General features: G+C 40.2%; 1 protein-coding gene across 16 annotated transcripts in view; it reads right to left on the bottom strand.

Moving 5' to 3' along the window:
* The window catches only part of WNK1 (WNK lysine deficient protein kinase 1), a 103,515-nt gene that overhangs the window by 7,848 nt on the left and 70,005 nt on the right, over positions 1-25,662 (bottom strand). For 5 of the 16 annotated variants that reach the window (XM_080575998.1, XM_080576008.1, XM_080575999.1 and 2 more), the window contains 19 exons: positions 25,290-25,361; positions 24,563-24,712; positions 23,028-23,501; positions 21,726-22,007; positions 21,535-21,588; positions 20,951-21,042; positions 20,242-20,404; positions 19,564-19,680; positions 19,010-19,183; positions 18,179-18,230; positions 17,877-18,017; positions 16,096-17,522; positions 12,000-12,083; positions 8,237-8,323; positions 7,475-7,544; positions 5,914-5,993; positions 4,743-5,401; positions 3,617-3,819; positions 2,399-2,593 (listed from right to left, as the gene is read on the bottom strand). In XM_080575998.1, the coding sequence (XP_080432124.1) occupies positions 2,399-2,593; positions 3,617-3,819; positions 4,743-5,401; positions 5,914-5,993; positions 7,475-7,544; positions 8,237-8,323; positions 12,000-12,083; positions 16,096-17,522; positions 17,877-18,017; positions 18,179-18,230; positions 19,010-19,183; positions 19,564-19,680; positions 20,242-20,404; positions 20,951-21,042; positions 21,535-21,588; positions 21,726-22,007; positions 23,028-23,501; positions 24,563-24,712; positions 25,290-25,361 (4,576 nt within the window). Of the gene's footprint in view, positions 1-1,055; positions 1,149-2,398; positions 2,594-3,616; positions 3,820-4,742; positions 5,402-5,913; positions 5,994-7,474; positions 7,545-8,236; positions 8,324-11,999; positions 12,084-16,095; positions 17,523-17,876; positions 18,018-18,178; positions 18,231-19,009; positions 19,184-19,563; positions 19,681-20,241; positions 20,405-20,950; positions 21,043-21,534; positions 21,589-21,725; positions 22,008-23,027; positions 23,502-24,562; positions 24,713-25,289; positions 25,362-25,662 lie in introns of all 16 variants that reach the window. The other 11 variants (XM_080576006.1, XM_080576005.1, XM_080576000.1 and 8 more) reach the window with 7 other exon arrangements.

The following is a 25,662-nucleotide window of genomic DNA, read 5'->3' as shown; positions in this document are numbered from 1 at the left end:
TGCAGCAGCTGAAGGTCTCTGTACAGCACTTAAAGCTTTCTCACACCAAGTCATTCCAGAGGGTGGGAAATAAATGTCAGAGCATTCAAAAGGTCTGGTCTGCAGAAGCAGCATGGGAGATGTCACAGCACTCCCCATCAAAAGCATCACATCAGCAGCCTCAGCTCAAGCATGTCATTACTTCAGAAAATCACATCAGAAGTTTGAGGCTCTCGTTTTAATCTGGCCTAACGTAAGCGCAAGTGAAAGGATTTTGAAAAAAGCTGCAAGGTAACTTGTGAGGGCTGACAGGATGTCTGACAATGGCTATTTCCCCACCTTTACTGCTATTTGTGTCATATTTAGTCTGTCTCCAATTCACAGTAAGAACTTCTAAATCTGGGGCTCATCTGAGTGTGCCTGGAAGTATCCTATAAATATTTTTAAAACCCTCAACACTTCAATCTTTAGCTATCCATCTGCTAATGAACACAAGAAGTCACTGCTAACTGCCTACAGGTGGCATCAATGCTCTGCACTGTAATCAGCACTAGTGCTGACAGCATGCAAAAACACCCAGCTTGCACAGTAAGCATACTACTGGAGGAAGACAACACAGCCCTCCTGCTATCAGTTACAACAGTGCCCAACAAAGGAACAACTTGGAAAACAAACCTTCCTCTGTGTCCCACTAGAAAGAGTACTTCCCCTCCAAGTCTTATGTCAGCTAATATATGCTGAAACATAATTACTAAGCAGGCCAGAATAAAAGGCCCAGGCACTCACATATTGCAAGCTAACCCTGATTTCTGTTATCTCACTGAACTGCCCAGAAAAGTTTCCGCCAAAAGCTTGGAGAACTCAGTGTTTGTTATTATGTGTTTAACAAGAGAACACCTGACATGAGAACCCAAACTTCTAAAGGTGCGCTAAGAGCAGCTCAGCTGTGCCATGGAATACAAGGGAATACAAGGTGGCAGATGAGAATGGGCTGCATGAAACAGATCCAGGCAGCAGAAGAAAACAAAAAGACAAAACAAAAAAACAGACAAGGAAGGAGTAAAGGTGTTACACACAAAGAGCCAAGCAGGGCGTACTCAGAAATCGGGTCCTCCTGCCACCAGGCTTGAACGTCACTCTCTCAGATGCACAGTTAAACTTCGCACAGCCTGTGAGAAAACAAAAACGGGAAGAACAGAGGAAGGAGAGGAGAAGAGACAGAACACCACTACAAGATGTTAGCAACTTGAGGTTGGAAGGGTGAAATGCATTAACATGGCACACAAGAATAAGCCTCAAAAGAGTGGACCAAAGAGTACGCAGACAACATACGGAGTGAAGAGACTTGCCTTCAACAGCTGCAGACATTAGGCCAAGTTTGCTGGGTTAATCTCCAGTACATAACCCAACAATAGGGTTTCAATCAATAGGAAAGCCAAATGCCAGCAAACGTATCTAACTATAATAGATACTGTACAACTCTGGATGTAGGGAGATGAAAGTAGCTCCAAAATACTTGAAACAGTTCATTAAAAACAATCTCTAGAGAAAATTCTTCCAAGAAGTCCATTTCTGTTTTCCATTTGTACTTCTCCAATTTCAACAAAAAGTCATTTGATTTGATGCATTCAATCAGTCTATGGTAAAGCTTTTCAATAAGATAATAAAGCAGAAAAACCGGAAGCAACTAAGTTCACAGAAGTAAAAGAATCCCCTTAATGAGTGGCAAGGAGAAAAAAAACTTCCCAAATAAATCAGTGAGAAATGATCTGATAACATACTAACTAATTATAAGCAATTCCCAACTTGAGTAAAATTAAAAATTCCTACACCATTCCATACTCCTATACTCTTACCCAGCATATCTGTAACCCATAATGCAGAATATGGGCCTTTTTTTTTTTTCTTTTATTGCTAAAAACATCATTAACAGAAACAGCCAAAGCAGTTAAATCTAAAAGGACTAAGTCTTCTGAAGTTTCCTACCGTTTCAATCATCTCTTAACACCAAAGCTGTTCTGCCCCTTCCTCAGTCTCACTTCACATTTGCACACACCTCCCCCCCTGCTCCTTCTCATCTGTCTCCTCATTCTTCCAGCCAACACCTTTTCCCCCAGGTCAGAAGAATATTGCTTGCTGCCATCACACTGCATTCTTTTGTGTCCTTCTTAGTGTTTTCATTAGGGCAGATGGGGCCATATGCTATCTATTTACTACTTCAACAATCTCAACATGCTTCACTTACGTGAGAAGCCTGAAATCTAGTTGCAAAAAAAGTTGTTATCAGTGTCCATGCATAGGGGTTAAATTCCCTGTCTACTTTACAATGTGTATTAAATACCAAGTGTCATCAAGCTGACCATTCTTTCACCAGCAGCAAAGGTGCAAGACTTGACGCTAAGTCCATTTAAAGTCTTACCTTGGCCCGGTGCAGAAAGGCTTGGTACCGAAAGGGCACCATCACTCGTAAAGGCAGAGTAGAGATTTTCGCTAGAAGGTGAAGGTTTGAGGGGCTGTAACAAATGGTTCTGTCCAGTCTCTGGCACACTACCAGGAGGATGAAGAGTTTGCTGTGGGGGTAAGACTGATGGTGCACTCTGAGCTGACAGATTGCCTATAGGAAGAAAAAAGGCAAAACACATTGAATATTTCATTTTCTAAGCTTTTGTCATCGTTTCCAAGGGAGAGGAAAAAAAAAAAGGAACAGAGGAAAGTACGAGTGAGCTATTTTGTTAGTAATGCAGGAAGAAATGCAGGGCCAGGTTGCAGAGGGGAAGGATATTGCCCTCTGGACAAGCATGACATTCCCAGAGGGAGAGAGGGAGAGGTGCAGAGGAGGGACTACAGCAGTTCCTAAGAAAGTAGTAAGGCTAGAATAATTTTATGTACTTTAGTCTTAAGGGAACTCAGTGTTAGCTCACTGTCACATGCTCACACATAGCTCCTCTATCACATAACAAAACAGAAGTGAGCCCACAGTGCGACTGGATACAGACCCTGCTGCATGACATGGGGCTGGCCATCCAATGATGTTTACTCAATGCTACAGGATTTGAGGGACATATACAATTACACAGCAAGGATCTGACAACCACATCAATCAGTCACGGAACTATTTTCCAATTTATTATAAATACTGTTTTAATGAGAAAGGAAGCCTTGACAACTGAAACTTTCGATTTGGTAAGTATAAAGAATTGTGACTGGAGAGGAGTGAAGAGACCGGTCCCATTCTCCAAAATCATTTTCAGGAGAAAATAACAACAGTTCATGAAAAAAAAAATCCCTGGTACACTAAATTTACACTAATTTACACTTTTCACTCCGGATAGGAGGGATTCCCAGTCCTCTTAGCCAGAGCCATATCACTAATATAAAAAAAAAATACTCAATTTTATAACTGCTCTTACAAAGCTACATGATATACTTTCTGTATGTTTCAGTAGATTGCAAAAGCCACAAGCAAGACTATCAACTATCAAAAGCAATTTAAGACTTCATAGTCCAGACAGTAGAGGAACCGGGGGGGGGCGGACACGACAGGAGTGAAGGGGGTGGAAGAATCACATCCACCTGAAAGTGACAGATAGCACCATGTCAGTACTATCTTATCTAGAAAAAATGTAGAAAGCCTTACCTGATAGTTGAGGGCTCTTATTTCCCTGGGAACTGCTACGGCTGGACTTGCTGCCTTTTCCTTTAGTGGGTCGTCTTCTCCTTCCTGAAAGGGGTGCAGCTGGGGGAATAATTACTGCAGGCGGGACCTTTCCTAATTTTGTGTACAGTGATTCAATCTCCTGCTTCTGGCGACTCTGCAGCTCCTGGATCTCTTTAAGGTGCCTAACAAGTTACAAAACAGTATGACTTTAAAAAAAAAAAAAGTATGTATGCATGTGTGCATACAATCCTTCCCAGCTTGTTTGGTCAAACTTCCATTAACATTCAAGAACAGAGGAAATAAATCCCTTCCACAAATAACCACTGAATGCATACGGCAGAAGGCCTGTCTTTTTCCATTGTGCTTTAACACTGACTACAGTTTCAATACAAAGTTCCCAGTGCTGTATCATAAAACCAGAATAAACAGATGTACAAACAAGAACATACAGCTAACATAGAAGATCAAACTATACATCATAAATGTTACAGGAATAGTTAGATTACTCATTTTATGAGGCACATGGCCTTGGAGGACATACATTTGTATTGCACCATTCTGTTCAGATCAGAGCAGTTGCCAGCTGTCCTAAAAAGCCAGCTTTCAATATAAATTAGGAGGTCATATGCCTTGACTTCTGAGGTTTTTTCCTAAGTCAACAGGGATTATTCAGGAAAAGGAGAACAAATACCATAAACGCATATTAGAAATGCTGAGTTGTGTGTCATTTTCAAGGGACACCAATATTTCTACTAACTACTGAATTTCAGTCCTACGCAAAAAATTCCATACATCTGCACAGATTTATCCAGTGTGGCAATCAATCTATATATAAACGCATGCAACAAGATTACAGGTTATAATATTAAGTATAGCAAGTGTGTATACCCATTGTTTGGAATCATAATGTATTAGTTCCTGCTAAAGGATTTTACTTTCCACATAAACACCAACAACGGGACCTGATGCTTAGCAAAGGTCTAGTGTTTTAAAGAAGTCTACCTTTTTTCTTTGAGAAAAGTAGAGTCCAGAGGAAAATAAAAGATATTCACGTTAAGCATCTGCTACACGTTTCATGCACACACAAGACAAAAGGAAGCCTTACTTCTCCCGTAATCGACGGAGTTCCAATTTCAAATCTTCATCTTCAATATCCGACTCGTTGTCACTGCTCATGTAGGAAGAATTGAACGAGTTGCTAAGGCTCTGAACAGGGAGGCTGATCTTTGACCCCATGGGCTGGAGAGAGTCTGGGCTCCCTGAGCCGTCATCCACATCCTTAGCCATTCCGCTCAAGAAGGCAGCCTCCAGCTCAGAGGATGGACCATTCAAATGTGGGGACTGCCTTGACTCCAACTCTTTCTTAGGAGCTGCAGCCGAAGAAGCAACTTGTTCCAAGTCCACGGAGAGAGGAAGAGTCATTGGCTCTTTCTCTGCACAGGTGACCTCATCCTGAGTCTTTGACACTGAAAAGCGCCCCACTTGATCTGTTGTTGTTGTTACCTGAAAGCGTCCAACCTTTGTAGGCTGACCAACATCTACTGGCAACTGCAGCCCAGGAACTGGCTGAGGAATAACATCTACCACATCCACAGAAGAGTCAGTGACAGCCTCACTTTTCCGACTGCCAGCCTGCTTTACCAGTGTACTCTCTGGACTACTGCCAGAAAGAGGCGAAGAATCAGAGGAGGTGGTTTCAAATTGCACCGGCTTAGTTTCAGGTTTGTCACTCTCTTTTAGCACATCATCCACTGCCACAGATACCTAGAACAGAAATGCAATCACACAGATCTTCTTAGTTCTTCCTCAACATGATGCTCTTATTTACCTTAAATACTAAAAATCATATGGGGGGAAAATAACTAGTTTCCCTGGAACGCCACAAAGCAAGCTTCTTCCCTCCAAGTAACACGTTGCCACACAAAACAGCAGTTCTAGATAGGCTGGATGATTAACTCCCAGAAAATCCCAATAGATTCAGAGGGGACTTGCATCACAATCAGGACTTCCTTCACATAAAGACCAAGGCCAACAGATATGCAGTTAATCCCTGACACGATCAAATGCTGGATTCGCAAACTAGACCTTGTATAATCTAGTGCAATCCCTGCCGTAAATAAGAACAGCGTCTGCACAAAACCCTTCGATCACAAGCTCAGTATGGGTATTTTCTCCCAATACGAAAGCCTTCAAAGAGGCACACTGAGCTGGCACTAGGCAGTAACTGCTCAGTGAGGATTCCGTATCAACAATTACATCCGTTTAACGTCTCCCACCTGAAATCGTCCCATCTTAAGAACACCAGCTCCTGCTGCAGCAGCCATACCACTGCTCTCTCCACCACACGACGCTGAAGCTAAGAAAAAGGAGAATGGGATTGAGAAGAAAATTAGCAACAAGTTATTCACACTCCAACATTTCAAACTCAACTGTCAGCTGAGTATTTATGTCATGCTTTTGGATTCATGGAACCTAATCTCTTTTCTCAGCTATGCCGTATAGAATTTTAAAATTGCATTTTGATACTAAGTATTTTTCTATGAAGTTTCCCTGTGCAGTACACTTTTCAAAAGTGCACTTCTTGATTGTAGTAAAAAAGCATACTGATTTCTAAAAAGGATGTGAAGTAGACAAAGACTCAAGAACAACTGGAATTTATATAAGAACGAACTTAATTTTAGTTCAGTACCCACAGTGACTACCTAAATTTCAAATACTGGCGACAGTTTCTTAATAGAAAAATGGTATGTTAAAGAGATGCTATAAACAACATTTACTCAAAGCAGTCTGAAGTCTGCAGAGCTGGATCCTTATATGTTGGCTCCTAATTTTATTGTTGTTTGCACTGGCAGTATAAGGTTACAAAGAAGCTGAGAAATAGCATTCTATATTTAAACTAATTCTGTTGGACAGCTTGCTGTGTTTATTCAGCAACTTCCCAGTTCATTTACTTTTACCATCTAAACTTCACCAGGCAAAAAACACTCATTTTCTAGCAGTAGTATGACTTCTATGGTATCATTACCTACCGGCATACTATAATGGGGCTATTTACTATTGTTTTTATTAGCTTTTGAAGGTTTGTCATTGAACGTGAGGCACATGCAATTTGAATATTATTTACTAAATTAATCAGAAATAATGTTAGTATTACATTAGCAGTTTCTTTTTTAAAAAAATAAGTTTGTTTTTTTTTTTAATTAGGATGAGTAGGAGAATACTGATTGGAAAGCCTCAGGCTACTTTTGCAGTTTGGGTTGTTTGATTCTACCCCCTAACTCCACCCCCAACAATAAAAGTCATTTAGATTTGAAAGTCATTGATCATTCAGTATTCAATTGTTGATCATCTAGTCATCCTTCAGTTGTTCTAAAGCAGCCAGAAGAATCTTTTTTGTTACTGTTTCTTTAATTTCTAGTTAACACCAATTTCTCTAACTAAATAGAAATGAAACAGTGATTAGGAGGAGATATCCTACATACAGAACAGCATGACAACACAAAAGTTCTTACTGTTACTGCAGAGAATATAACAAGACAGAAAGCAGTTCCTTCAAATCCTGAAGCTGTACCTCAGAAGCATACTGGACATTCTTTGCAAGTCTTAATTTATTATTTTGGTCAGCTTCAAATACTAAATAATTTATTATAATATGCATGCATCATTCCCCTCTCTTGATCTACAGTGGAAAATTTCAGTTTAGTTACTAAAAACTAATACAACTCTTAAGGAAATGTCATCGTATGACAGCTATATCCTTTCAAATTGCTAGTCTGTTCGATTTTGTATTATATCTCTGTACTAAGAAACCACCTGAAATAACAAAGGCTGTCTTACCTTCTTTCAGAGACTGTGTTGCTGTGGACACCAGCCCGGTAACCGTTGTAGATGCCACTGAGGGCACAGACTACAAGTTCAAGGGGGAAAATAAAAATAAACTTATGAGAATCACAGTTTGAGTGAACCCTCAGCAAATCCACCATATTGCATATTACTGAATCTTTTAGTTCCATCAGGGCTAAAGAATGACCCATGACAGGACTAATGCAAGATCTTTTAATCTCCAAAACAAGCAACACCAGCAACAGATTTTGCATGCCTTACAACCCAAGACTGTCAGCAGTACCTCCCTTTTTACTCTGCAGAAGTAATGCATAAGTAGCCACTTGGAGATCATAATGTTAATCACTATCATTATTTTGTATCAAACTTCTACTATAGTCATGAGCATTTAGATCCACACGTTTAACAGCCCTCCCAAATTTACACTGACATAGCACATACTGCTTGTTTAACACCTTCTTTCCCCTTATCCCATAGTCACTTCCCCTTCTAGTTCAGTGATATTAATGACTTTGCCAAAAAGCTGTTAAGAACTAACACCAAAACCAGCCTCAAGAAATACGGTATCTATCGTAACATACAGATTTTCCCTATTTTGTTTGACTCAGTCTTGCAAGCTGAAAGATGACTCTTCATTTTTATTTTTAAAAGTCTATGGACTAGTATAATGATATTAAAGGCAGTGATCTAAGTGCATCAACTTGAGAAAACACTGACGTTACTCAAGACTATTAACTGCTACCATTGCAAACGTACACAGGCAGGAGCAGATGTCACTGGAACCGTCTCTGGACTAAGGGTTCTTCTCAGCTTAGCATCCAGATCTTCCAGTGGCTGCTGGGACTGATGAGAGAGGAAAAAGTAAGTAGGTGTCCCAGCTCAAGAGAAAAACATGTCACATTTCAGAAAACAGCCATATTTAATATTAAAATTTAAAGTAGTCAGTACAGCTTCCATATTTCTATCATGTTCTCTTCCTGTATGCTCACATTTCACATGTATAGCACAGTAAGACTGGGAACAATTTAAGCAACACGTTTGGTAAAAATAGAAAAAGAAGTATTAACAGGAACTTCTGTTTTTCCTGAAGATAGCTGTTTGCATTCCTCCCTTAAGAATTGTGTAAAGATGCTGTAATCAAAATACTTAACAGTTAGGTGGACTAATTTAATTCAGTAATACTGTAAAAATGACATTTTGTCTGAAATACTGTACAGTTCTCTTCACTCGTGCTTACAGGAAGAGATTTGCTTCAAGTAAACAAACGAGGAGCTGAGATATCAGAACAATCGGGAAATAAAGATTTCTTTATGAAATAATAGTAGCAAAATGAAGCTTGAAATATTATTCTAAATATACCTTTAAAAGGCTCTTTTTATTCCTTATTAAGGAATTATTCCTTATTAAGGAATAAAAAGAACGGGTATTTAAGACTGAGGAACAAACTGTCCTAAACTGGTCTTGGGATGACACACATTTGAACTGCAAATTAGGAATCTGGTACTAAGGAAAAAAAATTGTGTAATGAGCTATTGACAGAATCAGTGAGGAAGGCACGCCTGTCTATTCCAAGACAAGTCGGTAATTTTCCAGACAGTTATTGTGTGACAGCAGCAAATGCTCTTAACAGTCAACTAGATTTGATCCAGTAAGTCTTCTCCAATTCTGTCTCACACTCCTAGACAGGCTTTAGAGTTCCAATGAGAGGTGAAATTAGGTAAACTGTTTGCAAAGGACAAGCAAGAGATCTCTATTTGTACCTTTCTTACCATAGATCCTACCAGAAAGACCTATGACAAACCTGAGGAAGCCTTTTGGAGTAGTCCTGTGGTTTGAGTCACTATAGTGGCTACAACTGCTTTGAATTTGGGCAGAAGGATTACTAAGATACCCAGTTCCAAGAGATGACCAAAAAAAAGCACTGTTAACTTAATGTGACTTTTAACCAACTGCTTTCAGATCCATTTGCTACCATTGCTTGTGGTTAGAACACCTAAGAATTATCACCAAATTGGCATCTCCTCTTTGGCAAAATCGTACTTTAAAAAGAACTGGCTGAAAGGCACATAAAAAGCTTCTGCCTCCAGCAGCTAGAGGGGAAAAAAAAAGTTGCTTGCTAACACTACCACCTCATAGCTCTACATAAGATGACCAGATTCTTGCTCAGTTGGAGGCAGAAGATACCCATGCCTAATTACTCACATTCTGCTTGCTAGTAAGAATTACATAAAACGAAATACAGTAGCAGTCTCCTTTCTGTTTTGAGAGCAATGCATTCTCTTTCATAGTTTTCTTACATACAGAGAACAAGTATTTGCCTTCTTATACTGCATAATACTCTCCAAGCAGTGGACTGATCCTCATTGCTTTCAAAACATTGAAACATACTTTTTGGAGAGAAAAAAAAAAAAGACAACCAAAAAAGACAACCAAAAAGTAACTCTGGACATGAAAGCCATCTGCAAGGACTCATCGATTAAGGCTGGACATAGTACTGTCATTGATTTGCATTTGCTCCATCAGGAGGACTGAGAAGGTGATAGAGCAAGAAAAGATAGGGTGAGATGCCAACTTTCAGCATTTTGTAATTTAGGCCTTCTAGACTGTTCCCATTCTAAACTCTAGGACATACTCTATGCAAACTTGTCTGAGAGATTCCTGGGATCACAAAATAGTGACATTTATTGGGAGAACTGAAGAAACTATTGAATAAAGACAGCTGCTGCACAGACAGCACCGGAGGAAAAAAATGGAAAACAGAGAGGGACAATTAATGTCACAGCCAACAAAAAACACACGAAAGAGCTAACGCCCTGCTACTCGACTCTATTCATGCCCTTGGAACCAGGGAATACATATTTCTCACATTTCAAAGATAGAAATGAAAATCCAATTCAAAAGGTATCTTTGAAGATCAGAATCCTAATACATATAATTCTGTTTTTACAGTTTTAGTTATAGAATGAGTCATGATAGCTCATTAACCAAAGTTGCTTTAACAATTTAAATTACTTACAATTTTCTTAAACTATTCCTTTGTATGACAGTCAATTTAAACCCTTTCAGATAGAGGTTCTCACAGACTATTGTAAATCCCAAAAAAAGAACAGCTTGCAAAGAACTAAAATGACCTTTACAGTTCATTTTAAATTCACTTCCATAAGTGAAACTTGAATTCAAGAGCTCTATTTCAAGAGATGGGCGGGAGATTGTTACTACAGTGTCACAGAGCAGGACTTTATCAAGGTTAGCTCACAGTCTGCACTAAAATTCAGCGGTCAAGAAGATAAAAGAAATCAGGCCACGATACTTGTAAATACTGTACAAGTTTTCATACTGTAGTTATTTAATTGGAAATACAAATTTAAAATTATTTTTTAAAAAATTAAAATTATAGTTAAGACTTAAAAATAATTCCTTTCTATGAAAGGGCAGATTCCAGTTCAAGTGTAGGTTTTGGACATGAAATCAAGGACTATTCTCTGTGATCCAAAGCCACAGATGGAAGAGGTAAATACTATAAAAAGTATACATACATAGGTAGTGCTGGATTTACAACAAAATTACTTTGAGCCTTAAGCAGGCACCACTAGGTACACACTTGAATGAAATATCAATCAAATAAAAATTGAATTTAAAAATAGGATCATAATTCTCAAGTTGAGTATAGTTCTATAAAAAGCTGTCTGTTTATTCAGTCTTCTTTCTTTCAGAAGCAGCGTATTGCCATCTCTTGATCTCATGGGTTTTGTCTGGTTATTTTTTCAGCTTTTCTTTGTATATTGAAGTGTATTCTTCCCATGTGACATTTCCTTGCACAGCATTTAGAAGATCCATAAAACAATTTTGTCTTAATTTTTTTATCTAGTTTTTTCTTTTTTGAAGAAAAGTGAAGACATTTTATCTTTGAGATCTTGAGTTGACCACCTGTCCAATTCACATATAAAACACCCAAGCTAACTGTTGCATACAAGGACAGAAACTGAACAAGGTTAAGCCACTGTTACATTTCAGCTCTTGTTTAGGGTCTGGAGCTTCACAGACGTTTTACAAATCTGAAAACCTATTGAAGTAGGAGTCTAGTAATAACTGCAAAAAAAATAAAAAATAAAACCAGAATTTCTCAAAGCCAGTAATTTTGTTTTTTCAATAACATTTATTTACGGCATATAGCTCTTTAGGGAAACATCTTTTCAGTGTAAGAAGAAAACAAGTTCAAGTTTATGCACGCACTCACCTGTGTTACATTTAAAAAAACTCTAAGGATCAGGTTAAAACACTAAATAATTCTGAGCCTGATTCATTGCTTCTGTACTTCAGACACTGGGTACAGCATCCCAAAGGGCGAGCTGTATCTCCAGTGCTGAAGCAACTGGCCACTGCTCCATTTACACAAAAAGGGTTACTCAGTCAAAAGAACAGAAAAACAGACATTAATAACATGCAATGGAGAGTTTAATCGAAACATGCTCTTTGAAAGAAAAAGAGGCAGATAAAAATCTGCTGAGTCGTGTAGCACCTGAGTTAGTGAAGGTCCCGGAAAAGGTGGCAGCGGCTCACTGGACGGAGTGCCAGCTGGAAGTTCAGAGCCTACTGGTAGCACCTATGATGAAGAGGAAACGCGAGTCCATCAGACACGAACACAGGAGGATCAGACACCACGTTACAGTCAGTTGTGCTATATGACAGAGGCCTCTACATTTTTTCTGTGGAGACTTCCTTCCTGGAAAGTTAGCGTCGAATCCTTGGGGAGTTTTGTGACAGTTGAAGTGTGTGTGTCAGGGGTGGGAGGGTTGTCTGGTTTTGTTGTTTTAATTCAGGCTGCCTTTGACTGCCACAATTACCAGTTTAAGCAAGTTGCTCTGCCCAGGAACAGAGCATCTTGGCAACTTTATTTTCAAGTCTGTGAGAAATGCTACAACAATATTTCTTCATAAATAAAGCCTCTTGGAAACTTTTTTGAAGGGGTGCAGGAATGCACTCAACCTCCTCACAAACGATCTATTTTAATGGCCCACTAACAACACCAAGCCATGTGCTGCTGGCAACCTGGTCCAAGCAATGACTTGAACAGAAACTGTCACGCTTGAGGATGTCTCCACTTGTTGAAAGCATATTTGAAAGCTTCTTACACCAGTCTCCTGATCCACTACTGGTCTTGAACCTGAGGATGTTGATCACCCACAGAAGATGACTAGGCCATGCAACTGAATACGGGGAAGTCATCCAGGTTACATGGAAGGGGTTAGAGAGACTGGAAAGGTTAGAATGAGGGATCAAAGCCTCCCAGCAAGGTCGGAGAGCACATTCCAGTTAGTTATTTCCATTGTTAGGGAAGTGAGAAGTCCTAGGAATTAAGCGATCCATTACACAATTTGCAATTCTTATTCTCAGCTGTAACCGTGAAGGTTTGACCATGACTCTGAAGTTTCAGAAACAGAGGATAGCCTTATGAGTTACAGTGCTGGTCAGCCAGCTTCCCTTCTGTGACAGCAAACACTGCTGGGTATGTGTAATCAGCCCAAAGTCTGCTCTGGTCCTCAGCAAACAGAACCAGTTCTCGCCTGCAGTCATGTTACCACAGCTTAACTAAGGGTTCAGATTGCAGAAATAACTGACCAGTGAAGATACCTGCCATAATTATCTACCCTTCCCCAAATGTTGGGGTAGGAACTAAGCCAAGTTGTATTACTTCAGCTTGTGTGTGTGCTACAAACATACACATGGGCATTACTGTTTCTGATGCACGTTCACTTGTTCAGCTGTGGTAAATTAATCATTTTGTTTATAAATAAAAGGCAAAACATACTTCAAATACATTCATTAGACAAGTCAAAACATATTTACTGTGCAAGGTTAACAGATTGACCATAAACAAAATTAAATACCCCCCTTCCCCCACAGTCTAGTAAACCCCAGATAACTAAAGCATTAAGCTCCTTAAAAACAACTCAAAGTAAAACTAAAGTTAAGTTTTGAAAAAAACACAAAGTAATTTAGAAGTGAAAGACTCAGAAAGGAGATAGTTTTCCTAGAACAGACATCAAAAACCTCAACTATTTATTACAATTAAATCCAAGCATTTTTAGTAACAGGTTTGCAGTTAGCAGGTTTCTAACTGTTCCAAGCTATTCCTGAACCAGTAACTAGGTTTTACAGTTTTCTAATCTTTCTTTAATTCTCAGCTTCATTTCAATATGCTTCTGTGTCTAGATTTCTTCCCTAACTTCCTTGGCAAATATTCCTGCTCCTCCATAGCAGAAATCTTCTACTTTGCATTTGAACACAATCTAAAAGGGAAAGAAGTGCCCCACTGGGCAATAACACAATTTTGCTTAAAAAATAACTGCTGAGTCCAAGTTGGTGAATCATTTATAATTCAAGGCAAGTGTTACACGGACACGACCTCTACTAGGGTAGAGGAAAAGATGCCATCTCTAATATCTGCTGGGGTTCAGGAAAAAAACAGACGAGTCTCCAGAGTCTTAGCTCCATTCATTCAGTGTCCCCTTTTACATCTCCATCTCTTACTTCTCCATTAACTTTACTCCAGTGTGGTCTTGTTAAAGGTGGATTTAGAGGTCAACATGTAACCCATGGGATATCTGTAGATCTATACTCTCAGTAGCATCAGTATGGTTTACTTAATCTTCAAGGAAGAAAACCCAAGGTAGGGAAATAGAATATGAATGCAGCTGAGAGTAGCATAGCAGAACCAATCAAATAGAAAGGGATTCCTAGAAAACTGTAACAACTAAAATATGGAGAAATCTTGGAGAGGCTGGTGAAATTCTCAAACGTTATTGCTATAGCAGCTATAAAATTCCCTCAGGTCTCACAAACTTCGCATGTTAGTCTACTAACACACTATTATGATTAGCTGAAACCTGCTCATCCCATATAAAATTGATGACATTATTTCACCTATTCTTTTCAGTGATCACATCTGGTTTAGTCTTAGAAAAATATCCATCTCCACACAGGAATGGTACCATGTTCATACCCCATCTGTCCCTTCACTTTTGTAAAAACAGCTGGAAAAGTAATAACATCAGTCTGGTTGGCAAGGCACAGGGAGGAGTTCTGCTCCCTACCTCACCCTAGAAACTTCATTTATTTATCATAGGGCAAGGCAAGAAGCCTTAAGTTTGTTTTCTGTTGCCTTGCTCCCCTGAACAGAGCATTCAAGATTCCCCAAGGGGGAAGTATTAATGATTCTACCGCTAGCAGAAAAATACAACAGCATCAGTGCTTTACAGCCTGGGAAAGAAGCCTCCAAGGACTTGGATGTGCTTCTCAGAGAAGCAGAGAAATATAGAAAGGAAAAAAAAAGTACATTTTGGTTACGAAATCAGTGTTCAAAATAAGAGACAAATAAACTTAGATTTTAAAGTCCCAAGGAAGTACTGGCTCAAATACTAAGGGAAGAAGCATTTTCTACATCTGCTACATACACAATCACAGAGGAAGTGGGAGGAAGCTGTATTAGTAAGAGTACAAGGGAAAGACTGTTAATAAATGGAGATGGTAGGAGCATTAACTCAATTACAATGCCTTGAACATTAACCAGCTTCAGGTCATTTGGACAGCTTAATAATATGCTTTAACTTTTGGTTAGCCCTGAAGTGGTCAGGCAGTTGGACTCAATGATCTCTGCAGGTCTCTTCTAACTGAACTATTCTATTCTAATAACAAGGGTAGCTAAAGACAACAAAGTGTTGGTGAGTGGGGAAGAATGGTACAGAAACAAAAAGATGTGCACATTAAGGTTTTTCTTTTGTTAAAAACCTGAATGTTTCTTCAAGCACTTGCATTTAAGGTTTGAAAAGAAAAAGGGCTAACAATGGTTTAAAATACTGAAATACACTGGCAACAATTCATAAGAAAATAGCCAGCCTAATTTCACATACCTACACTTCTGGTTACTGAGCCAAGTAACAACTTCAATGACATCTCAAGTTGTTACTATACAATGTAGCTCAACACTTTACGAAACAGTGTTTGCAGAGCACAATTCAGAAAAAAAAATGTTTATGTTTTCAGATACTCTCATCTCTTCTAAATTTTTCAGAATACTGTTTTCACAAATCTAGCATTTGGAAGAAAGAGACTATCCAGGCACTATGTAAGGAACAGAGGAATTAAAAAAAAAAAAAAGCACTGTCAGGTTCATCCTTGCTTTCAAGGATCAGGCTAATGATAAGAAGCAAAGCTAAGCAATCACAACTACTTTGTGAAACATAAAACCTCCCTGACACGTTTTACTGATTATGGATAAAATATGAACGTATTTAAAGCAAACCTCTCAAATGTCTATTTGGAAAAAGATAAACAAAAAACCACACGCTTCATGGTGCTTCACTCTTCATGGTTAGGAGTAAAAAAAATGAACAGTGACATTTGATAGCTCAGACACAATATAGAATTGGACATTTGTTTCAGCATGGACAGAAGAAAACACCTCTTGGGACAAATAAAACAAGATATATTTTTCCTTCTGACATTATAACCGAAGACATACTTGTCTAAAATACTTTGCTGTAAAAAAGGGATTCTGTTCAAAAAGGCTGTTTTCTACAATACTTGAATATTCACACAAACGTTGCATTTCTTACCGGTACCCTGCTAAGAGGGGGCTTCGAAGGAGAGGTGCCTGGTTTCACTACTGCTGTTGCAATGCTGCTTGGTGCCGCAATATAGCTGACCGGGGTGATCACTTGCCCAGGGGTGGCAACTGGTGTCAGCACTGGCAAGCCAGTTGGTCCAAGAGGCAAACTGCTTGGAGGTATACAAGTGCTAACGGACGTCAGGGGTTTAGTTGGTGCAACAGCGGTGGTTGGTATCCCAGGAATAACAGTAGTTTCCATTATCAGCGATGTCTCCAGAGATACTGATGGATGTGCTGTTCCCACATTACTGTGTTCACTGAAGAGAGACCGTAGTTTTTCTTCCAGGGTCTTTATATCATCAATACCAGGTGCTTTAGACTGAGCATCAGCATCGGCCTCCATACAGTGAACATGAGGTTGGTTGGGTAACGGAGCTGGTTGAGGCTGGCTGTGTATCAATGTTTGCTGTACTGCAGGCAAGTTAGTGACTGGCTGTGGTAAGACACCAGGCAAGGGAACCTGGGGCAACACAGATGTTGCACCTGGAATCTGGGGCAGGACAGGTGTTGATGTAATTGCTGATGGGATGAGTAAGGGATGTATCACTGGCTGAGTGACGGAACCACATACGCTTGTTGCTACAGAGGACGATAAAGGTGCAGAGACTGGAAGAGATAAGCCAGCTGCACTGCAGAGCTGTGATTTATCTACGGACTGCCCACTCTCAGGTAGTGATTGTGGAGCACTTACAACTGTTGTTTCTGCCAGGCTGGAGACAGAGCCACTAGTACTAAGCTGAGGAAGCTGCAAAGCCACATTCTGAGCCAGAGACAGGGCAACAGATGTCTGTGGTGCTGCTATACTACTTACAATTTGAGGAGCAGACTGAGTTGTCACAGCTGGTGCAACGACACCAAGACCAGTGACACCAGCAACCTGGGCAGCTGGCAATGCCAAAGAAGCCGGTGTGCTGATGCTGGGGACAATGTCTCCAGTTACTGGCTGAGCAGGCTGGGACGTGACAGTTAAGGAGAAAGATGCAGGAGCGCTCGCACTGGAAGCCACACCACCGGACTGCTGTCCAGATTGTGAGGCTGGAGGAGGGGAAACAGAGCTTGGCACACTTGCACTTGGTGCAACTCCAGCAGCTGCACTTTCTGAAGGCAGAGTAACAGAACCTGGAAGAGAAACGCCTGTGCTAGAGGGAACAGATATTGAAGCAGCAGCTACAGATGTGGGAGGTGCACCACTGCCTGCCATGGTAGAGAGCGCAGGTGGAAATGGTGGTATTGTTTGATTGAACACTGGAGGAGCTGTACTAGGTCCTTCTGTCATTTGAGCATGCCCCATCTCAGAGAAAGCTTGCTGCAAGCTCAGTGATGATGCAGAGTGGGAGAGATTCATTCCAGGACCATGTAGTGGAGATGCAGCAACTGAATGAAAAGAAAAATATCAACACTGTAATGAATTTTCCTAGTTGGATTGTTTCCTATTGCTAGACTAAGACCAAGTTTACCTCTCTGCATAATTCAAAATATATATATATAAATCCAGGAACAAATTAAAACCACAGAATTCAGGTTTCAGTCTTGCAGAGAGCCCATCAACATTTTTTCCTGCAAGAATCCTGCATATCATCATCCAGATTATAACCACTCCTTACCAGCACAGTCATTTCCCTACTTCCAAGTACTTTAAGTGCTTAGGAGCTTGTCTGTTTACTTAACTAACTTCAGTTTTGAAGAACGTGTCTTAGCCTTCAGATTTTAAGAGTTTAGATAACTTACCCATATCCGGAGTTTCTTTTCCTCCAGGAATAGCAGAAGTGAAAAATCCCTGTTCTTTTAACCGACTTTCAGGGACAGGGCTGACAATAAACCGTCTTCCTGCAGAATGGACAACCTGGGTAAAGGAGCTAGGAGGAACCCCTAAACAGAAAGAAGTTGGATATTCAGTGATACAGAGCTGTAACAAAATACATAACCTGCAATATGGAATGTGAACTCCATCATACAAAATAAAAACCTGGCTGCACCCATCCGCTGAAACAGAAAAAGGTAACTGTTGAAAAAAATCACAAAAGACTTACCTATTCTTTGTGGCATGGAAGATGTAGGATCTGGCTGTTTGAACTCTAATTTCTGTAAAGTAAGATAAAATTTAAAGTTCTATTCTGAAACAGAAACCCACAAGATAGTTCTTAAAATGCTAGCTTACTGAAATGTGGGCATTTAAGGTATGCAGTGCCATGGACCCAAGCACCATTACCAGACCGGTAAAATTTTGCCTAGACAAATGTCATTTATAGTGCTTTTATAACTTCTCGGTTTAGTGACTGTCAATGTAACAAATTGATCTAAGCATCTTTTTTATAACATGCAGTCCAGCCTATTTCCTTAAACATTCCATAGATAAATAAACGGACATTTCAAAGTAGTTCTAGGTGAAAATAAGGCAAAGATTCAGGAAATGTCACCCCTTATGATTCCCAACAACCAGCTTCAATACCAGTGCTTTCTAATTGACCCATCCAGTCTCTTAGTAGCTCACTGACCACAGAGGGCCTGACTCCAAGCTCTCAGTGTTTATGGAGCAGCAGAAGGCTGGGGATTTTAGTGCCCTGTCCTACAACAACCTCAAACCCAAGAAGCCTCAGCATTTAAGATTGTCTGCCTAGTGGTCTACTTGGAAATTCAGCACCTTCAAAAGTGTTAGAACATGTCAAAAAATGGTTTAAGTTATTCATCTTTCTAAATAAATTTTAGGCTTTCATCCTGATCTGAAGCTCTGGTATCTTTTCATTTTTAAGCTTTGATATTTCCCATGAAAGGATGTTTCAGTTCTAACTAGCTCTACTCACAAAACCATACCACCCAAAAACGAAAACATGAATAGCTAAGGTAATCCATCTTTTACATACCTGCGACCCTGGAAAGAAGCCATCATCTTTTGTCCTCATACTCTCCAAACCCTGATCACCTTCTGGCTCCACACTTACATCCTCACTCAGCATTTCATCTGCTTTCTCAATAATCTCTCGCACCTGTTCTACAAATGAGTCTCTCTCAGTTGCTAAAATAAACTCATTCTGCACCTGTAAAGACAGCAGAAGAGCAATATTTTTTATTTATCACAAATTATTTCAAAACTATGTATTGAACATTGAGTGACCATAATTTAACTTTCAGCGTTACTGTTTGTCCTCCCTTCACCATTCTTATGCACAAGGTAAAGTTGATGACATCCTGGAGAGAAACAATTGCTTCTCATCATATCCAGCACTGAAATGTTTGCCCTGGTTTTCTCTTTGCTGTGGAATACTCTAGCTGTACTTACAAACCAATAAAGTGAGCACAGGAAAAAGAGGAAGCAGGCTTTTCTACATGGAAAGAAGCAAGTGAGAAAATAAGACTGCTTATATTATTATTGTGATTAAGACTGGATTCAATCTTTTATTTCTGAGACTTATCTTACCATAATCGAAGCTATTTCCTCAGGGTTGTCACCATCCAAATCGAATTTGAAAGTAACCATTTTCCGATTATGTGTCTCTAGCTGGCATTCCACTACCCGATCACCTTTATTTGAAACCTAAAGTAAAGAAATTATGAAAAGCATGAGAATATAAGGCTTGAGTTTTAAAGCCCATGGAGACAAACCAAAAGTACTGCTTTAAGATGAACACATTCTCTTTTTCTAGACTAATAAATGGTGCAATTTACTGCACTATTTTCCTGAGGATCTACCAATTACTCAAACATCCAAGGTTACCTTGTCCATACTTCTCTAGAACTCCTGATGCTCCCTTGTTTGTTTCTAGCTTACAGGTCACTGGCCTAGCTTTACTAATAAGATTAAAGCAAATATTCAGGAATAGTCTGTGGAATCACTAGTGGCTAAGCAAGCTGATTTTGCCATCTGTAATGCTCCCAAAAGCTCTTAATTATGACTTTTGGAATACTGACTCCAGAAGCAGAAGAAATGCAGGGGATAGCTTGTGTGCTTAGAGGTGGCAGTGGGGGAACAGCAACATACCAAACAAGCACACAGAAGACACATTCCTCAGAAGAAAAGCAACTTTTGAAGTTCAAAAACAGGCATCAACATTACCAAACTGTCACTTAAGTTAAAAACAAAAACCACAACACTCACATTTAGAATTCTCAGTTTTGGCCTAGCAGTCTTTTCATGTCGAGAGCGACTGCGGACAGACCTCCGCATATGACGCTTGGTAGTCCTCCCTTCGTGCCTCCCACTAGAAGCAGGAACATTCTCATTGCCATCACTCATTCCTGAAGCAACATCAGAATGTGCACTAAAAAAAGCAACTTTGTATTAGTACCCATGCACTCCATAGCTGCAACAACAATACGGTTTACCCTGCCAGATGATATTCTCCTCAGGATAGCAGTGGCTGCCTGTTAATCACAGAGCAGGGGAGAAGAATTCTGTCAGCCAATAAAGCTGCTTGAATAGTAATTATAAGAGTAATTAATTATGTATTTCTTGTAAGCTGAGCTGTACATCTTCCAAATATGTTTTCAAGCTGTTTGAAATTTAAATTCAGTTTAAGTGCCAAAAGGACAGAAAAGCGTCCCTTACAGTCAATACAAAAGATTAGAAGTCACTACACATGAACCTCTTTACTCCCTTCATCGTCTGCTGTAAAGCAAACCTTTCTTCAACTCTCATAAACCTATTTTTCCTCTAGGAAGTTTATTTCCTCCTGTCCTCAGAGAACACCCCTACTGAAAAACAAATATATCCCTGGTGAAAAAGAGGTACCTAAAGATATTTCTTCCTTGGGTAATCTGTCACATGAAGTTGAAATTCAATATGGTGAAAAGAAATCCATGCTTACCTATCCATAGAGGAAGCCAAAGGAGTAGACTGAGCAGGCTGTGTTGATGGCAGAGACTCTGAAGGAGCAGTCTGTGAGACTCCTTGAGTGCCCTATGGAGAGAAACCTGTATCAAGAACTCCAAAGAACCCCCATCCTTTTGATGTCACCCATCAGTCTTCAATTTTTCCTCCCAAATCAGTTATAAAGCTAAAAGCACTGCCTTTTTAGAACTTCAAACAGCTGGCATCTAGAAAGCTCTAATTTACAAAAAGATTGGAGAGCAAACTGCAGTGAAGCAAATTATCATCCTGGAGAGGAGTGGGGGAAGGGCAGAAAATCAGCCATCCTTTCTACTGCTACGTGTCACTACAGTTTGCCATGCAGCCATAGTCTTACTAACAGAATGTGCAAAAGGCAAGCCAATGCAGAACTCAAAGACGATTCAAATTCTCCCTAGCAACATCAACGCTGCAGGGAACGGGCATAACGAGAGGATCTCAAAGGCTATAAGTTGCAGTTTCTCATTGATATGGCAAAATATTCTACAGTACTAGCAAGAAGTGAAGTGTTAACAGGTTTTTGCCTGTAGGAGGCACACTCACTTCCCAACAGAACAGCCAGTGGCAACAAGGTCCCCACATTGGCATGACATTCTGCTGTAAGAAAAAGGTTATTTGAAACATTAATTTCCATCTGAAGACAAGCATGGAAGGGATTAGTTCCCCACACACATACAATGTACCATAATTTAAACACCCTAAATGTATTGTTACATTGTATTCAACATAATTACCTCCACAACTGCCTGCTGTGAAGAGGCGGACGAGGCCTGTTGAGCTAAACTCACTGTAGGCTGGGGCACTTGAACCTGTCCTCCTAGGTTGCCCATAGGAACTAAAACATTTTGCTCCACATACGGCTGCACAACAGGGGCAAGATAGCCTGGCTGAGCCATTACATCTGTGGGTAAGGGAGGGGACAGTACAGCAGAAGGAATGCTAACAGAAGCCACAGCAGAGGAAGGTGCAACACTTGAGTCTCCTGGGTACTGAGGTGGCAGCCGAGATGGAAAGCCCTGCAATAGAAATGAAGGAGTCAAGTTAGTGAATATCAGAGCTAATTAGGAAAAAAAAAGTATCAGTTTCAGGGGCATCTTCTAACTTTCCTTTCTGTACTTATTCAAGAACTTCCAAAGACCATCTTTCCAGAGAAGCAGAGCAGCTGCTCAAATAGCCAAAGCTTAGCTTACAAGTCACCATGCTTCAACAAGCAAATTCCCACCCAAAATTTCAAGTCTCGGTCAAAATCTTCATATCCCAATTCTCTCCAGTTGCCTGTGTGACTTAATATTTTAAGATCTGAGACTTGAAATTAGTTTGAAGAATTTTTAGTGTGAACTGTTTAGACCATGTTATGCAACTGCTGCTGATTCTCAAGACTAACAGTAGCTCTATACAACTTTGTTCTAAAAGAACAATCATATGCCAAGTCACAATTTTTGTCACTATTCATATTGCCATTTTTACAATGATTGTATGAAGTAGATTGAAGCAGTCCTTGCCGACCAGTCTAGCACTTCATGATTAGCATCAGGTACTTACTTTATATTCAAGATCCATGTCTCCTGACTTATTTCTAGAAAATCAGTGTCGACCCCTCCCCACCTCCCTTCCCCTTCCCAGACTTGGTATGAAATACTGACATTGCTGAATATGCTGCCACAGATTCTCTTTCCAAAACACGACTCCCATATTTAAATCACAATGTTTTGGGTCTCTTTTTTATATTCAAGTTGGCAGATCTCTTGGATATCCTCCTTTACACAGTTGTTGTCCAAAGTCCTGCACTATGTTTGTCATTTTAGACAAATTCCATTGCCAAATGTAAAAAAAAAAATCAAAACACTAGGGTGTTAGAGGACACTTTTTCCTCTTTAAAAACGTCCTTGACCACAAAACAGAATTCATCTTTGTGGCTTAGTGGCTCTCTTATGAGAAGTGAGTTGGCCAAGGCACACAGTTCTGAGCTGGCACCTTAGAGCAGGTGAATGTGGAGGGCAGGGGTGGGGAAGAGCTCTGCTGGCTTGCAACAATACCTGGTAAAGAGCATCTCCAGCAGGAAGTGAAGCTTCAGCAGCTTGTCCAATGCTGACTGGCAATCCCACGGACTGGACAGCCGGCTGTAGGAGCTGCGGGAGAACCTGGCTGGGCAACTGAGCCACAGGCTGCATCAGTGTGGGAAGCTGGCTAGGGACAACAGTTGATCCTACAGGGATAGCAGTTGCCGCAGCAGATGTTGCCAGTGTGAGCAGTGGCTGATTCATGCCACCTGGCATTGAAATGGGCAGCGACTGGAAACCCGGCTGAGCCACTGACACGTGAGGAGCTGCTATGGGCAACTGAGAGACCGAGAACTGGGGAACCATGGAAGTTGGCAAGGGCTGTCCCATGGGTAGAAAGTGAGAGCCAACAGGGACTGATGGGGCAACTGATGGTTGAGGGAGAGAAGGTGCTGCAACAGGTAATTGAGGCTCGCCTTGGATGATCGACACTGGTTGGGAAACAGGAAGCTGGGGAGGTAAAGAAAATAGAGATAGATTTTTTTGTTTTTTAAGCAGGGTTGCAGAAAGCAGAATTTTTATGCATTAGTCAAAGAAAGAATTATTCAAGTTACAGCACTCTGTTAAAGTGGGTGGGGAGCACAGTTGGCAGAGTGGCTGGGAAGTTGTCTGGAGTTCCAAAAGGTCCTCACTTCGCAACACTTCCCCTGAAGAACTCCACAAGCTCTTGAAACAGACACCCACAGAGGGTGAAAGAGCAACATTAGAATACCCTGAAGCACTGACTTGTGCATAAACAGAATCCAATTCCCCTCAACTCTGTCCCCAGAGCCAAGCCTGTCCTCTTACAGGAAAGAAGCACAAATCTTTCAACAAATCTCTTAGCTTTGGGTATGGGGACTAAAGCAATGGAGAATGAAAAGCCACTGTGCCAGCATTCAGAGAATGGCAGGGGATATGTCAATTTAAGCCAGCAAATGATGCAACTTGAGAGACAGTTTAGATGAACAAGCAACAAAACAATAATTTTAAAAACAAAATCAAGGCTCACATGTTCAAGATAGAGATATGAGCCAAAATGAAGTAATACTCAGTAACAGAAGCTTCTTGATCAGGGAGTAAAGGAGAAGAGCTGAGTAAGAGAGATGACAAGAGTGGAGAAGGCAGTCCTTATGGTTCACTACCTAAATATATGAACATGTGTTTTACACACACAATGGTGCAGAAGATGTACATTCTATGGGAAGCAGAGAAATGACAAGTTCCTGAAAACGCATTCATAGTACTCCATTCATCAATATGCCTCATGATATTTTTGACAGTTTAAAGATCTTTGAGCATGGAAGTGCTATCCCTCCCTCAAATAAATTATTCATGACTGCCATGTGTGAAAGAAAGTTTCCAATATATATTTTCCAGCCAAACCGACAGTTGTAGTATACCAAGAACACTACTGTCTGGATGAATGTTTTGGAACTATTAAGAGAAGACGATAAAAGTGAAAGTAGCAGCATATTTAATTTGCCAGCTGTGAAGAGAGATCTTCTGCTAGAAAGAAAAATACTGCTTACCTGTGTCCCAGCTGCTGCCTGAGGCATTGGCATAACCTGTGAAGTTTGAGTTTGAGAGACAGTTTGTGGGGGAGTGGCACCAGTAGAAACTGATGGCTGCTGCGGTAAGTATTGTCCAGGTTGCTGAGAAGAGGCTGGCTGCTGTGCATTCTGTAGCAGGGAAGAGAGGCAGAAGCTATTCTTAACGCCCCAAAAAGGAAGATTTAAAATTATATCTATTTAAATTTCAACTTTTATTCCCTGCTAAGTGACCTTAATGGTTCTTCTGAACATACTGAGTGAATTAAACTTTAACATTTCTTAGTATTACTAATAAAATTCCATTATCAGCACCAAATCTTGCAACAGGATTTTTGTTTCAGTGAAAACAAGAATGCAGACTCTATAAAGGGAAAGAGACAATTAAGAAGACACTATTTCAAGTTGGAAGAACTCATCAGAATGAGGTCTGTCTGTCTAGACAGTCCATTGCAAATCCTGATGTACCCTTCCTTGCATGGCACCTCCACTGCAAGCTTAGTTAGGAGTTGGGGAAGACAAACATACGAGAAGAAGCATTAACATGATTCTAAAAACAAATTTCAAAAAGTAAACAAAATTAGAGGATTCTTCTCTTCTTGTCCAAAACTATGAGTTGAAGAGTAGACAGGGAAAGGCTGCTCCTTAAGGAGTCATCAAGTTCCTACACTGAAAATGTTTTAATTCCAGGTTTAGAAACCCATCATACCTGCTGAGCATGTTGGGTAGGCTGAGAAGGTACCGATGCACTACTTGAAGTTGACTGGCCTTGCACTTGTGTCTGGAGGGGAAAAAAAGAATTAGCTTTAAAAAGCATATGGTTTCTGCAGCAGGCTGTTAAAATCATTTCTGCCTGGAATGATCTGGTTGTAATAGGTTTCTAGCTGTTCTTTCTGGACAAGTAGTTCATTTGGCCAAATTCCACTATGAAAACCAGAACAAAGTAGTGCCATCTGGAAAAGTACCAAACTCCATTTTAAGTCTTCCAAGACAACAAAGTCTTTGCAACCCAGATGCCCCTCGATATGAGACAGATCAGCCTACCATCTTCTTCCTCCACTGATGATGTGTTAAGATCAGGA

Source organism: Anser brachyrhynchus, assembly GCF_964034855.1.
Source record: "Anser brachyrhynchus genome assembly, chromosome: 1".
NCBI classification, from domain to species: Eukaryota; Metazoa; Chordata; class Aves; order Anseriformes; family Anatidae; genus Anser; species Anser brachyrhynchus.
This window is presented reverse-complemented; position numbering and strand designations above follow the sequence as displayed.